At 38.0% G+C, this 17,048-nt stretch overlaps 1 protein-coding gene across 8 annotated transcripts in view; it reads left to right on the plus strand.

Moving 5' to 3' along the window:
• The window catches only part of PLD1 (phospholipase D1), a 172,751-nt gene that overhangs the window by 143,954 nt on the left and 11,749 nt on the right, over window positions 1-17,048 (plus strand). For 7 of the 8 annotated variants that reach the window (XM_074367899.1, XM_074367900.1, XM_045511248.2 and 4 more), the window contains 3 exons: window positions 1,195-1,244; window positions 10,256-10,390; window positions 14,625-14,778. In XM_074367899.1, the coding sequence (XP_074224000.1) occupies window positions 1,195-1,244; window positions 10,256-10,390; window positions 14,625-14,778 (339 nt within the window). Of the gene's footprint in view, window positions 1-1,194; window positions 1,245-10,255; window positions 10,391-14,624; window positions 14,779-17,048 lie in introns of those variants that run through there. The other variant, XM_074367901.1, reaches the window with a different exon arrangement.

A 17,048-nucleotide genomic window follows, 5' to 3' on the forward strand; every position in this document is an offset into this window, starting at 1 on the left:
TGTGTAAAATAGATAAGCATGCAGGGCCTTGGTCAAATTGGGGATGGGGGCTTAGAAGCCCTCCTGCCTGGGGCCCCCTCCCTAGAGGCACCTCCGCAGGATCTGAGGGTCCTCCAGGCACAGTTTGAATGCACCATAGTGGTGGAAATCTTTTTTTTTTTTTTTAATCCTCTTGTTTCTTTCTGACTTTTTAAGTAAAGATATTTTGTTTCTTCTTGGGTAATTTTGCCTCATTACAGTATGGGGGAACTTTGTGCTTTGGTCTTTAAACTTGGATTGAAGATTTGCCCATTTCTAATATTATCTGATTTATAACATGACAAACAAACCTTTTCAAGTATTTAAGGCACTGACATAATGTTTAATTGGATTTTATCCACTTCATTTGCCATCCTAATATTATTTTTGGAATACTGTCAATTGTAATTCTTTTCTATGACTATTTTCTTGGGTTTGAACCAGTTAAATGAAATAACATGCTTGGCTCTTGCTCAGCATCCAAAACTATAACCTTTTATTATGCAAAAACATCTCTATTTGCTGGCATCATCTTTAATAATATCCGAATTTCCCAGGCATAACTGTATTTTTAATTACTTCCATAGAGCAAGCAGATGGAGCTTAGAACTTTTTGTTTTATGAGTCTTTATAATTCGTCAACTACTGTCAGAGTCTTGAGAGACAAAATCCTTAGTAGAGTCGGTCATCTGAGACATATTTTTCACTTTTAAGAGGTTGGCTGACCTTACAGAGACAGCTCAGATAGTATGGTTTCTTTAATTCCAAAAGTACGCTTTTAAGTTTGCCCTTTTCACCTCTGAAAGCAATGTGATTCTGTAAGTATTCTTATCTTTTGTGGCGTTCTAAATTTATCTTTGCAGTTGCCGAATTTCCTAAGAAGGAGAGCTCATTCAGAAGCCATCTTTTAAAAATAACATCTCTTTCTGAAATCTAACATCAGTCTTACAACTTTTCAACTTGCCCACTTCAAAACAACTACCTTGTCCTATCAGTAACATCACAAACGTGATATTCTTGGGGTTTTTTTGTTTTTAAAAATACCTATGTGGCATCTTCTTGTAGAAGCACTTGTTCTATTTTTACTTGGATTAAGACTATACCCCACAGATACTGCAATTGGGACTGGTTCCTTTGAAACCTCCGTAATTATTTATTTCCTTTACATATGTTCAGAACCATGTGCAGAGGAGAAAATTCCATCCTTGGACAGTTAAGAACAGAGCGTAAGTAATTGCTTTTCTTTTCCTCCATGGTTGATTTTGGTGACATATCAGTAATTATTAATGTTTCTGCAGTGTGATTATAGAACTCTTCACAAAAGGTAGCCCACAAAATGCTTAACAGAAATAAACTAATTATTCTCAATAAATTGCGCAAGTATATATTTAAATGAAGACACTATGGCGTGAGATGCATAGGTGTTAAAAATGAGAGTGTTTTTACAACTTACTTTTATAATTTATTTCTATTTATTTGTAATATTTGTTTTGATAAGAAGTGGGATTTGTAAGGCACTTCAAAATGAACCCCCACGTATCTTCTCCTGCGATCCTTCACCACGTCCTGGAAGTAAGCAGGACAGGCGTCCTCCCTGCACTAAAGATGAGGACACGGTCAACATGTATTCATGTGGCCTCCTATAAATGTAGAAGCCCCAGGGTTCTCACACACTGTCGTATTTAGGGAAGAAAACTGATCATGTAGCCATTTTGCCACCATAACACTTGATTAAATCTTTGAGGGTATTATACTGGAAGTAAAAAATAAGAAAAAAACCCAGTAATACTTTCTGCAATTCTTCATATTTTCAAAGGCACTTTCTCAGATATCTTCTTAATTCATCCTTCGGCATAGTTCTTAGCTACATTACATTGTAACTATGGGTTTATTGACCTATATCTCTGTGAACGTACTCTAAGTTTACCACATAGTAGGTGCCCAATAATTTTCTATACCCTGAACGGTAGATACAGAAGTTTCCACAAGACTAAGCTGGAGAAAGAACCCAAGTTGTCTGACCTCCAATTCAGATATGGTCCAGATTGTGAAAATTTGAAGACCACATTAAAAGACTAGATTTTTATCCAGAAAAAGACAGTTAAGATGATGGAAGCCTCTGATCCCTGGATTGGAGTCATCAAAATGGTGTTTATGTGAGGATTCACTTACTGTTGGTAAGCAGAGTAGAGGGGGACTGGTGGCGGGTGAGAGATCATGGCACATTGGTAGCGGAAAAAAGGTCATGTATGAATAAAACTGGGAAGGAACATTTGAGGGGGTGTGGGAGCAGCAGAGTAAGAGAAATGTCAGATAATCCTAAGCATTTCAACCCAAGTGACTCGGAGAATGGGGCTGCCACAGAGGATTCTGAAAAAGTCAGGAGGAGCCATTGCAGTCACAGGATGCCGTGTGGTGTGGTGGTCACGGATGCTGTAAACCTCCACTGAGTTTTTTTGAAAATTTTATTTTACACTAGTAGCCTCCTAAATGGGGTGCACTGGATGATGTATCAGAATGTGGAGAGAAAAAAATTAGTTCTTCCGTGTATGTATATTTTTCCTTAAAAATAAAGAATTAGGACATCGGCAGGAAAGGCATAGAAAATATCCTCCAAAATCCGCTTCTACATAAAAGCAACAAAACCTTAACAGAAGGTGCCCAAAATTAACTTCTCCAGAATTCTGGAAATTAACGAAAGGCTTGTAACAATAGGAGTGTTTATTCAAGAAAGACAGCATAATCTTGGTCAAAGTAGCAAGCCTTTTTATCTGCCATATACCCATCCCCTTCAGAAAGAAATTTGGCCATAAGACATCTACATCACCAAGAATAAATACTTTCAAAAGTTGTATCTAATTGTATCCAGGACAGAGAAGGTTTTCCAGAGCATTATCCCGACCTTTATTTCCTGATGGCTTAAAATGAAGCTGATAGTGAGTGAATACGGCTCTAAAAGATTTATTGATAAAAACAAAATCAGCAAAGTCATTCAGTAATGATGGTGGCTAGTAAAAATGCAAAGGTGGGGTTATAGGAGAATAAAAAGCCAGAACAAACTTATTATTTAGTTTCTCAACTGTAAAATTGTCCTGAGCTTATTAGAAAGCATTTCCTTTGGCTCTGAACCCTTTTCCTGCCTTTGCCTATTCAGGGGAGAAATTGGATTTTAACACGAGAAGTAATTTCAGTGTTAAGCCCTCTTACGAAAGGATTTCCAAGTACCCTGGGAACAAGTCAAAATCAGGCATCTCAGTGGGGAAAATGTTCATACTCTAAACGTGGAAGAACAGATTAATTACATACTGCCCCCTTTTGAGATACTATGTTGTATTGTTGGTTTTGTTTTTATAAATGTGTAGTGGGTTTTAAATATATGAACTAACTGATCTCTAATTGGATAGAGAACTATATAGTTCTCTACTGTTTCAATTCTTTAGAAATAACAAAAACGCTGCTATGAACATGTTGAAGTTCCTGAAAAGAAAACCAGCTGCGATTAGGATATAATTTTCTGATACTCCAGTCTTCGGGGCTTTCGTGTTTAATTTAAAGCATTTCTTTATCATTTTTATAATTTTTGAGAATTATGGCCTGTTAGCAGCCAATTTTGTGTAATTTAACACAAAGTCCAGAGGTATTCAATCAGGGTTAGAAATGTACGTCCAGGAAGTGCTCCTTTAAGTCACAAAAGCCTGTGACAGCTCTGCAAGTCCTGTCACCACATTTCCTTATAAACAGCGAGTCTGTCATATGGAAGTTCTCATCTTTCAAGGCATATGTGTACCACCGCTCACGACAGATATGTCCTAGGGACCTATATAAGCCTCCAGCTTCTCAAATGCCCCATGACATGTAATCTGGAACCCTTACGATACTCCTCTGTCTACTGCTTCTTATTAATAGCTGCACATGCTCCTGACTTTCTCATATTTTCTTCAAAGGCAGGTGTTTCAGTATAGCCTCATGCCACAAGTTATCACCAACTTTGTATTCATTACTTGTTGAGCCAGTAAGTACAGTCAGCCCTCTGTATCTGCAGATTCCACATCCACACATTCAACCCACCACAGACCGAAAATCTTTGAAAAGAAAAAAGAATTCCAGGAAGTTCTGAAAGACAGAACTTGAACTTGCCAGAGCAGACAACTGTTTTCATAGCATTTACACTGCACTTACAACTATTTGTGTAGATTTGCACTGCTTTAGGGATTATAAGCAATCCAGAGACGATTTAAAGTGTGGGGGAGGATGTGCCTAGATCATATGCAAAGATTACACCATTTTTATATAAGGGACATGAGCATCAGTGGATTTTGTTATCTGATGGGGTCCTGAAATCAGTACCCCGGGGACACTGAGGGATGGCTGTACTGGCCGAAGAAGTTTCTGAATTTTCTTCTCTCCAGAGTGTGCAGTGGGTCCATTCACCTCATAGATGGGCACCTACAGTGCACTTTACAGGCCACAGTCATCCTAAATTTTCTCTTTTCTGGCTTGGAACCCTTATCTTTCCTTTGGCCCCTGTTTCTGGTACTAACCCTTAGCTTTCTTCTTAAAGGCATTTTTCATAAAGAAATGTTTTTTATTGCTTCATAAGAGTAATTTTGTAGCAAGGGTGAAGGGCACTAGGTACCGGCTGTGGGCTGTGAGGCTCGCCTGCTAACTGATGTGTTGCTGAGTCTCTCCAGACCTGCTGTGGGATGCCCCAAATCTGTGCCCTAGGAAATGACAGATTATTACATTTTAAGTCTTCAGGCTGCTAACAGCCAGTCAGTAGCATTAACCTTTTAAAAATATATTTTTAAATAATTTCAGACTTATGGAAGAATTTCCCGAACTGCCATGTACCCTTCATCCTGATTTCCCAACTGTTAACATTTTACCTTCTTTGCAATCTTTTTTTTTTTTTTTTTGCAAAACTTTCATGATCTTGATATTTTTTAAGAGGTACAGTTATTTTGTAAAAAAGCCCTCAATCTGGGTGTATCTGTTGTTTCCTCATAGTTAGACTCAGGTTATGCATTTTCAGCAGGAATATCTCAGAAGTGATGTGTTTTCAAGCACCATGTCAGGAGGAACACGATGTTGATTTGCCCTATTACTTGTTATATTAACTTTGATCCCTTAAGGAAGGTGGTATCTGCCAGGTTTCTCCACTATCAAATTACCATTTTCCCCTTTGTAATTAAATATTTTGTGGGAAAACACTTTGAGTCTATACAGTAAATATCCTGCTTCTTATCAAACATTCACCCCTGGTTTTAGGATATGTTACTGATTCTTCCCACATCAATTATTACTACTACGATTCAATTATTATTCCTGTGATAGTTGCCAAACATTGATGTTTTAGTTCCATCCCTTCTTCTATGTTTATTACTTTCTTCTAAATTTCTTAACTGGAATTCTACTGTAAGACAGTTTTCCTTCTTCTCCACGTATGTGTTTATTCCTGTATGGACCTCTGGATTCTTATGTTGTTCAGTGGGTTATAATTTTGATGTTCAGTGAGGGCCTTTTTAAGCTTGCTCCCATGTGCTTTTGACGTGTCCTCATCAGCTTTTCTTTCTTACAAGCACAGCAAGAACCTGACTCATCTCATACATTCCCAGAACTAGCCCTGGAATCAATCGTTTCTCCAAGGAACTGAGGTTCTTTTAGTGGAAAATGGCATTTACAAACCAAATTCTGGGTACAAGATATGATCATTACTACTGGGATATCACTGTTTGGGCCTTTTGCGTGCACATTGTCTATCCGTCTGTCTATCTTCCATACCTATCCATCCATCCATCTTCATACTGATACCTACATTTCCAGTCCCACACCACAGGATTCCTTCTTACTCTCTTTCTATTTTTATGACTTCTTTCTCTCACAGTGAGAAATCTGGCTTCTGTTACCTATTTTATATATATAATATGTATATATATTCCCTCAATCTTATAATACATAGAAAATAATTTCAGAATTGCTAGCCCATGCTACTATGAAAAATAAATCTCACTAGAATTCAGTATTTGTTTACAGTTCTTTTTGTCTTTAGCCTACCCTCATGGTATATACTCAAAAGTCAGTGTTCAAAATTTACTTGGATTTTGTTATTAATATGAAATACAGATAGGTTCATTTGCATCGGTCTGTATTTCTTTTTAGGCTTTTTTCTATCTTTTTTGATTTTTTGAGTGTGTGCAGTAAACTTCCAATAGTCAGAACTATACAAAAGCCATACTTAGGTAAGTGTCACTGCCCTAAACAGCCTTTCAGTTTCTTCCCCACCCATCTTTTCCACCCTGTCCCACTGGTAACCAATTTTGTCAGTTTCTAAATTATTCTCGCTGTGTTTCTTTTTGTACAAATGAGCAGATATATATATATTTTCCTATTTCTCCCAGTCTCTTTCGTAAAAACAGCATACCACATATTCTCTTGTGCATTTGCTTTTTTTCATGTAACATTTTGTCCTGGAAATCACTCCATATCAGTTCATAGAGATCTTCATTCCTTTGCACAGTCTTCCATGTATAGATTTGCTGTAGTTAATTCAGTCATTCTCCTCTGTATGGGCATTTATGTTGTTTTCAGTATTTTTCAATTGTAATTATGCCATGAATAACTTTGTGCATATGTGTTGATATTTGTTGGAAGTGTATATTTAGGATAAATTTCTAGACTGGGAGTGCTTTGTCAGTAGGTAAATACATAGGTAGTTTTGTTAGATATTGCCAAACTACCTCCCAACCGAAAAACAGTTTGCACCAATTTGCATTCTTACCACCGATGAAAGAGAGTGCTTGCTCCAAGCACTCTCTTTTTGGACAATCTCATTGATTAAAAAATGGTTTCTCAGTATAGTCTTAGTTTGCATTTCTCTTATTAGGATTGAGGATAAATATCTTTTCAAACTGGTTTTTTTGGTGTGTGTGAATTGTCTGTTCATGTCTTTTGCCCATTTTTCTGTCTAGATTTTGATCTTTTTCTCAATTCAGTTATTGACTTCTTTATATGTTAGGACTCTCAGCTTTTTATCTATAACATATACTGCAAATACTTTCTCCCTCTTTGTCATTTGTCTTTTGTTTTTGCTTGTGATGTTTTGTGTCATGCAAATATGGTTTTTAAAAATTTGGCCAACATTAGTGATCTTTTCTTTTGTTGCCTCTAGATAGTTACAAGCCTTCCCTACACTCAGGTTACCAGGAATTCACCCTGTTTTCTTCTAACACTTGTATGGCTTCATATGATTACAGTTTATCTCTGATTTATTTGGAGTTTAGTCTTATGATTGCTGGGAGGAATGTATGTAATTTTTATCTTTTTTCAAATGGCTATGTAATTTTGCTAGCCCCTTTTATTTAAAAGTCCTAGTCCTAGTCATTTGAGAGGCCACCTTTATCATATGCAAAATTTCCATACTTATTTGGGTCTGTTTCTGGACTTGCTATTCCATTCACTGATTTGGCTCTCTATGTACCAGTTCTGCACTGTTTTATACAGACTTTACAGTATATGCTAGTATCAGATAGGGCTAATGCCCCCTCATAACCTTTCTTTTCCAATTTTTTTCGTATTCATTCTTAGATGTTTATTTTTCCATATGAACTGTAATGTTAGGTTTTCTAGTTCCATAAAAACTTGTTGGTGTTTCTACTGAGATTACATTAAATATATAAAATAACACTGGGAGAGTTGGCATCTTTTTAATGAATTGCCCTATCCCAGAACAAAGGATGTCTTTTTATTTGTTGAAGTCTATTCTTGTGTCTTTTGATAGCCTTTTAAATTTTTCTTCATAATGCTTTTGCACATTTATTGATGTTATTCTTTAAGTGTTTTATCTTCTTTGTTGCCATTGTAAATGAGATTTTGTGATTATATCCTCTAAATGGTTATTGTTTGTACATGAAGGCTATTAATTTCTATATGCTAATTTCTATCCTGTCACCATACTTAATTCTCCTATTGTTTGAGACAGGTTTATCTGTCATTCCCTGAGTATACTATCATATAATCTGCAAGTGGAAGTGGTTTTACTTCTTATGTGATTTTTCTTGTCTAAATGCATTGACTGATACTTCCAAGGAGATGTTAAATAGTATTGAAGATATTATAGACACACATATATACATATACATTATACATATATAATACATGTATTATGTATTTTTAGCATATTAAAGTATTCATCATTTCCTGCTTTCTTCATTGTATTTATCAGGGATAGTTGCTGAATTGTGTCAAAAGCTTTTCAGCATCTATTGAGATATCCCTTATGATATTTCTCCCTAGATCAATCAATATTGTGTTTCATATTAATAGATTTTCTTCATATTGAGCAAACTTGGACCCCTGGAGTGTGTGCAAGGACTCACATGGTCATGATGCATTATTTTCTGAATGTGTACCACTGATCTTAAATCTGTAAATACCAAGGCTCAATGACAGTGTCACTCAAAGAATGATATCCCCTAAGGCACTTATTGAATTACAGATTTCTACTGAATCGGAATCTGTGGGAAGTGTCCCCAGATTCTGCTTCTGACAGGTCCTCACAGAGGCAATTCTTACGCATTCTGAGAACCACTGGTCTACTATATGTTCAGTGTAGTTTTTTATGGACATTACTGTAAATTTTTATTTATTTTAGCAAAAGATTTGCTCTATGATTCCTTTAAAAAGATGTTTTATGTCTTAAAATTTTAGATCATGAACCAGCTGCTGGAAAATAGATGATACAGAGAAACCAAAAGCTAAAATATTAGCTGCCACCTGAATATTATATCCATTCATCTATTCACCCATTTATTCACCTTTTTTTTTTTTTTTAGCATTGTGCAAGGATTGAAGACACAAAGATGTATAAGACTTTCATGACAGTAGGAGAAATGAAGGATTAAATAAATATTTGTAAAATAATATATTGGGCATTATATTAGAAACATTTTCCAGGAATTTTATGGACATGAAGGACTTAAAAGAGGAAATGCTCCTTTCTCCTGAATCAGGGAAGACTTTAAAGAGGAGGCAATGCTTTAGGTGAAGGCCTCTTTCCAATATAACATTATCAAATGGAGAAGATACTGATTTGCAAAAATCTCATGTACATGAAACTTTTGAGAAATGCATCTCTTACACATGCTGTACTAGTGCAGCAACACGTCAACTTTTGGCCAAGACAGTTACAAGATCATATATATATGAGGGGTTGTCTGTAAATGGAGGAACCTCTGTGTATAACCTCTAAACACATTTCACTCCAAAATACCTAAATTTGATAGATACACTGAGTAACATCAACAGTAAAATAGGGAGCATCAGTAATACATGGAAACCTCAGAAAGTGACACATTGAACTACTATGGGTTCTATTAGTATGCTTCAGATTCTCTTTAAAATTTTATATTCTCTTCCTATTAGAATCTGTGATGGTTTGGTTCTACTCCATTTATTCTTAGTATCAGACTTTGCTTATCCAGGAGAACTGCTGTGTGGGAGAGGGACCATAAACCAACACTCATGCCAGGGTAATGATTATGGGTTGGTTTGAAATGGTCTGCATTTCTTCTTGCCACATAAATGACCCTCACATGATGAGAGGACATTTTTAAGTACAAACCTGGTACCGCTTGCTCTGAAAAAAGTTCCCCAAAGTCAAATCTATGCAGGATTCTTTCACTCCCTAATTTTAATGATTTAGAAGAAGCGTTATTTAATTTCCAACGTTTTTATTTACACGAAGTCTGTAAAATTTAACTGCTGCTTTGTGCTGAATATGCTACAAACTGTGTTCATCAGGTAGTTTGGGCTCCCATCTGGTAGCAGGGGTCATCCAAGACAGATGTAAGTGTCACACTGGAATCTTGGGTTATCTACTGCGACTACACGTTAATTATCACTCTTGAGGAGTTACTCACCAAGCCATCAAAATAAAATATTCATATTTGAATTTATTTTTCGATTGCCTCAGCAAAGGGAGTTCATAGAAATCACATCAATATGATTTTTGAAAATCGTATACCCATCCGTGTTAACGGTATAACCCTCTTCAGAAAGCAAAAATAGATTCTAGGTGTATTCTGAAACTATACACACATACAAACACACACACATATTATACAGTCTATTCTTAACAACCTGTTTAAGTAGTATATTTGTTTTGAAAGACAGTAAAATTTCAAGTGCCTTTATTGAGCGTGGTCATATTAATTTTAGTGATTTCTTGTTCAACTTACAGTTGGCAATCAGTGGATAAATTACATATCCTTCTGTGGTCTTAGAACACATGCAGAGCTGGAAGGAAACCTGGTCACCGAGCTCATCTATGTCCACAGCAAGTTGCTAATTGCTGATGACAACACTGTTATTATTGGTAAGTACTTGGTCTCTGTGTTCCTTGCTAGTTGACTTACCTCATGCAAAAATCTTTCTATCCATTCCTCTGAAACTTCTTTTGCAGTTGAGAGGGACAGACATACAATATCTTAAACATTTCTGAAGCAATCTTTTTCACTTACGTCCTTTCTAATCCCTGTTTTTATCTATGAAGTAACAGAGGCACAGAGCAATTAAATGGCCATTGTGCAAATGAGTGTCCAGAGACAGTGGTTTAACCCAGCAGTGCAGTAATCGGTCTGCTCTCATTAATTCTTTATCATTCCCTTATTTTTATTTTGAATCCAAGTACCTAGACCTCGGGGATTGGAGCAGGGAGAAGTGGGGTGGGAAATGTGTCACAAATGAGTACCACACCACATCCACCTGACCATTACCACAGAACTGAAGTTTTACAAGAGTCAGGATTGGAACGATATTAAAATATTGCTGCCCCTATGCTTACCATTTTTTCCCAGAGTCGATGTTTTGGATGTTATTAATCAGGGTGCAGAGCAGACCGGCTTTGCTGGTGTCAGGGGGTGAGGTGGAAGTTGTGTGGTAATGAGATGATGTACTTCTAGACTAAGGTCAGCAGTCTGTTCCTGAAGGCCTCTCCCCACTGCCAGGTTCCAGAGAGAGTTACCGTTGTACATTCTACCCAGCTTAGATCACCTGGACCAGAGGGGCGGATTTTCAGCCTCATTCTTTTATACACATGGAAAGCTTCATTTTCCCATCATTGAATTGTTTTGCCTTCTAACATCACGTTACACGGACACTGAACGGCCAGGATGAGAAACAGAATATTCATAACCAGCCAGATCAATGAATTGACAAAGGGGCAGAATGTTACTTAGAGAGATGATGTGTTCCACTGTTGGGAACTCTGTTCATCCGTTTTAAATAAAATGTAGTTTCTCAGCTATCATAAGATACTTACCTATTCTTTAAGAAACTAAATGTCATGGAGTACTTTGAAAATTTTTGGCAGTAAATATGCCTTTTCCATCTCTCTCCTCCACTAAGAAAAGAAGAAAGTCTCATTTCTAGGAGTCATGAGACTGTCTTATCTGGAACATGATTTGAAAAGAAAGAAAAAGTTGTTCTGAAGCCAGAAAATGTATGGACCACAGCGTGGTGATACATACATATACATGTACACACACACACACACACACACACACACACACACACACTCACACACACACACACATATTCTTTTAATACTTACTCAGGGCATTTTGAAAAATATCTTATGCCTTCAATCTCTTGCTCTATAGGGATCAAAGCTCTTTAAGGATTTATTTCCACCCCCCGACTTCCCGTAGTAAATAACTTTTCTCTTATTTCCCATGAGCTGTTCTGTTCTTGCTCTTCACAAGCCCATCTCAGAATATTTTTATATTAAACTTGGCCGTGACGGTAAGGAAAGGAAAAATATTGACGTTTGCTGAAATGCAAAAACAAACAAACAAAAGTCAAATAAACTCCAGTTGGTCTTTTCAGCACAATTTCAGAACTCTTGAGGTAAAAATTGACAGACGTAAATATTTTCCTTTTAAAGGTCATTTTGACTTTCAGCCTGATTTATTTTACATCAAGTATAAATGCAAAGTAGTCTTCAGTAGCTGAGCTAACACTTAAATAGGTTTGGAGAGGTTTTTTTTTTTTTAACATTTTTTATTGATTTATAATCATTTTACAATGTTGTGTCAAATTCCAGTGTAGAGCACAAATTTTTCAGTTACACATGAACATATATATATTCATCATCACATTTTTTTCTCTGTGAGCTACCATAAGATCCCAGTGCTCTGGGAAGCCCCAGACGGGCCCTGGAAGTACAGGAATGACCCCCTCTCTCTTAAGAATTCCAGCTCAGAATGCCATAATGCGTTCCTCCCCTGGTGAGTGTGGGGCCCACCGTAGTGGGTGGGAGCCTGGGGGACTGCTGTGAAAGTAAGAGTGTATGCGAGGCTTTCCAGGGGGCTCACATCCCCTGTTTCCCTGGCAGTGAAGAGCAACGATGTCCTCCCAGTCCAGCAGCCCTCCAGCCCAAGAGCGGCCTCTGCCGGGGCCCTGAGGTAGTGATGTCCCAAAGCAAAACCGTGGGGTCATTATTCCTCGCCCCTGATAGTTCACATTCTTGGGTGAGGGGCATTCACCCAGAGAAGAGGATTCTTTGATACAAAGGCTACGTGCCAGCAAATCGTTCCTTCCCATGGCAGTGTTCTCTGGTGCAGATATTATCGAGGTGAGAAGTATTGGATAATAATGCCAATAATAGTTTAGCATTGTGGAGCAGTTTATAGGTCAGAAAGTGCTTTCACATCCTGACTTGTATGTGAAACCCTACCAGGTGTGTCTTACAATCACAATTTATAACAGATCAAATTAAAGCTGAGAAAGATTAAATGACTTTGCCCAAATTAATACTGGACCCAATGTGAGGTCCAAAGACATGGCTGCAGATTTTACAGCATCATTATTAACATGTAAGTGTACGTATAAAGGATGATTTCTTGCTAACAAAACGAGGTGTTTCACAAATAGTAAACAAACTTATGGTTACCAGGGTGAAAGGGGGTGGGAAGGAATGAATTGGGGGTTTGAGATTTGCAAATACTAACTAAATGTAAAATACATTAAAAAAACAAATTTCTTCTGTATAGCACAGGGAATTATATTCAGTATCTTGTAGTAACCTGTAATGAAAAAGAATATGAAAATGAACATATGTATGTATACGTATGACTGAAACATTATGTTGTACACAAGGAATTGACACATTGTAACTGACCATACTTCAATTTTTTTTTTAAGTGTTTCAAAGGTGGGTCCTACCTTACAGTGCTCTAATAGAGCCCCCAGATTTCTGTGAGGTGCTCCATCCTTTCTCTGTCACACAAGGTCACCGTGGGGCACCATTCACATCCACAGTTATCATAGATCTATGTATTAACTATGTGACAATATTGTGGCAAATGGCAGTAAAGTCTCTTGGGAAAGGACCAGCTTCCTCTCATGTCTGACATCCCACCATTTGGGTTCGAGGCAGGGCTGCCATTACTTTACACCCTGACAGTCCCCGTCATAGAGGGTAGGTAGCTCGTGCCCCCTATTCAACCCGACCCTTCTGCTCCGAGTCTGCAGAAGCAGTGGAATGTGGGGCTAAGGCAAGAGGAGCCAGAAGGAAAAACAGCCTGTCATTTGTAGGACACCTCAAGGATTCAAAATTGTGGCTTCGCAATGATTAATGCAGAAAACGTAACATCGTTGTTGACTACACGGCAGAGATACGCAGACAAAGCGCAGATTGAACTAATATTAAAATACTTGCTCTTCCCATGTGAAAGTCAACATTTGCAGCTCATTTGGATTTAAAAATAGAATGGAGGGAAGTTGATATAGAAGCTGTTGGTGTGCCACACAAGTGAGGCAAGAGAATGGAAACGCAAAGCCACTAATGATAATCTGTATCTGAGAGTGGACTCGATTGCTTATGAAGGGCCTCTTGGGTCTTGACATTTATAATTATATGACCATGAATTATAGTCTACAGAATATGATTCGTAAGTGTAAAAGCTGATTTAACTGAGCTGGTAAGTGATCTTTTCCCTCTGTATGCTTCATGATTACATCAGTTAGAATCCTTTGAGCCACAAGATAAAAAATTCAGCTAGAAGTATGTGAAATAAGGAAAATGTATTATGTCACATAACAGAAGGTAAGGAAATTCGAAGATTGGCTGGTTCAGTGACTTAAGGACCCAGAGTCTTTCTTCTTTCTGCTTTTCCACCTTCAGCTTGTCTGTTTGTCCCCTAGTAGTTACAAAATGGCTGCAGCAGCTCCTGGAATCATGTCCTCATGCAACCCTTCAAGCCAGAGTATCCAAAGACTGGAGGAGATACCATCTTGTTCTTGTGTTTATTTTTAAGAAGTAGAAAAAAATTTCTCAGAAGCCCCTCACAGATTTTCCCTCATGGTACACAGGCTGGAATCATGTCAAGTGGCCATTCCTAAGCCAGTCACTGGCAAAAACAGTGGCTGACTTCGATGGATCCAGGGTCAACCCTGGGTTAAGGAGGGCCCTGCCTCCCTAAAGCACAGTGTCTGTTGATAACAAAATCAAAATTAGGGTTTCATTAGCAAGGAAGAATCAAGTCTAGAGGGCAAATGAGCACCTGCCAGATGAGAAAATTGTTCCGTTTGGCTGTCTCTCTTTCTAGGCTCTGCCAACATAAATGACCGGAGCATGCTGGGGAAACGTGACAGTGAGATGGCCATCATCATGCAGGACACCGAGACGGTCCCTTCGGTAATGGATGGAAAAGAGTACCAAGCTGGCCGGTTCGCCCAGGGGCTTCGGCTGCAGTGCTTCCGGTGGGTCTCTGAAGCTGGTTCTCCCTTACGTAGTCCTGCTGCAGTGGGCACTGGAACCCCACCCCCACCCCCCAGCCTCTTGCCTTTAGCACACATGCCGTCTCCAGGGTCTTCTTCTCTAAAACAGCATCCCCCAGGACACAGGACGTGAACCCCCAGTCGTATGCAAAATGACTGTGTGGGGCACAAACGTTTCCTATGTCAATAGTTTTTATTATTTTTATGTCCAGTAGAGAAAACTAGCATTTAAAATCTATTTATTTATATATATATATATATATATATATATATATATACACATACATACATACACACATATATATATATATAAATATATATATATGTATATATATAAAAATATATATATTTAAATTGATTTAGGACCAGGTCAAACCGTCTAGTGTCTATTTAAGTTTTTTATAGTGAGTCCATTTTTAGAAATTGAAATAGTTCCAGTAATACAAGGATATGATAAAAATTCCCAAAGGAGAATGTGAGAGATGCTGGTGTTAAATTTAAACGTGGGAACTTCAGTTCTCAGATTTAAGATGACCTCCAGACATGGATGGCTCTTGATCTTCTGTAAGAAAATGTGAGTTTCAAACAAGTCTGTGGTCAAGCAGAGAACACTGGGCTAGGAAGCAAAGGATGTGTGGCTCTAAATGAGTCCTTCATTCAATTAAGGTTGACTGAGAACTTTCCTGGGCGGGGCTCTGACCAGCCCCTGTAGTCTGATCTCAGTGGTCAGAGTGATCCTTCCAGAACCTAACTCAGAGCCGGTCACTCCTCTGCTCAGCCGCTCCCCAGTGGCTTCTTATCTTTTCTTTTTCCCCAAATGGCTTCTTATCTCCTCTCACTCTTCCCCTCGCCCACTGCAGACACACTGAGCTCCCCACTGTCTGTGGAACACCCCGACCACCTTCCCATCTGCACGCTTTTTGCAGTATGTCCATAATTCTATGATTCCAGAACTATATTGTCCAGGATGGGATTTCAGTGTGGCCTCTACAGTGAGACAGAGCCAAATGCCCCTGATTAAGGATGGCATTTTAAGCCATTTGATGAGAGGCACTGCATAGATACTGGTGCAATGCTGTCGTTTTAACCCTTCCGGTGTTAATGGTCGCTTTTGGAAACTGGCTCACTTGCAGACAGGCACATAGGGAGCCCTTCCCTCCTGCAGGTGCTGGCGGCCATTACCTCATACTCCACACTCTGGCTTTTGAGACCCAAGCTTCAGTTCCAGAGATGTTCATTCTGCTCCCTCTGCCCCAGAGGAGCTCAGCAAGTTCATCCCTCAAAATCTGACTGTCAATCCCTTGTCACAGCTTTTATTGCTTTATTTATTGTCCTTGTTACTAATTGTTTTACCAGTAAAATTTTTTTTCAGACCATTGATACTCCAATTAGCATCTGATGTTAAATTGTTTTGTTTAACAGGGGACAGTTTAAAATTAGTATCATGTTAATCAACCCACTGATTGCCTACTGCAGCTTATATAAGGAAACAAATATTTCCTCCTGTAAACTAGAAGTAAATGTCACACCATTCCAGTTCCATGAGAACTTGAGTATTTAAAGATGTGAGCTTCTTTAAAACTTTCTAAACGTGGAATGATTATAGAGGGAGAGGATTCTCCTTACAACACATTGTCACTTTAGAAAATTGGATAAACACAGAAAAGCAATAAGAAAATTAAATTTGTCTGTAATCCCACCACTCAGTGCTAACAATTTCAACATTCCACTTTTTTCTATACATAAATATTACGATACTGTATTTCTCTTTTTAAACATAATTAGGATCTTGTAGTTCTACAAAGGTCTTCATTATTTAAACACTGTTACACTTTTCCATGTCATTAGAGTGTTCTTCTGTGACACTGAATGGCTGCATTGTGTTACATCGTATGAGTATGCCATAATCCCTTTAACCAAAACCTCACTGACAGGCAAGTTTTTTTGCTGATGTAAAGAAGTAGGTATGTTTGTAGACAGCATCTTGCTTACCTTCTTAATTGTTTCCTTGACTATGTCCCAACTATGGAATTTCTAGTCAAAGGAAGTGTGCAGTTTCCTTTGCCCTCTGATTTCTTATCCTATTTATCACCAGCAGTGTTTTAGAGGGCTTAGCCCTCCTATCTTTTCTGAGTTCTATTAAATTACTTCATCTTTGCTGATTTGTTGGGTTTCAAATAGAATTTCATTATTTTAAGTTGCAATTTGAGGGTTTAAAAATGTATTCGTTAGCCATTTGCAGTTGTCCTTTT

This window comes from Camelus bactrianus, chromosome 1 (genome assembly GCF_048773025.1).
Source record: "Camelus bactrianus isolate YW-2024 breed Bactrian camel chromosome 1, ASM4877302v1, whole genome shotgun sequence".
In the NCBI taxonomy this organism is placed as follows: Eukaryota; Metazoa; Chordata; class Mammalia; order Artiodactyla; family Camelidae; genus Camelus; species Camelus bactrianus.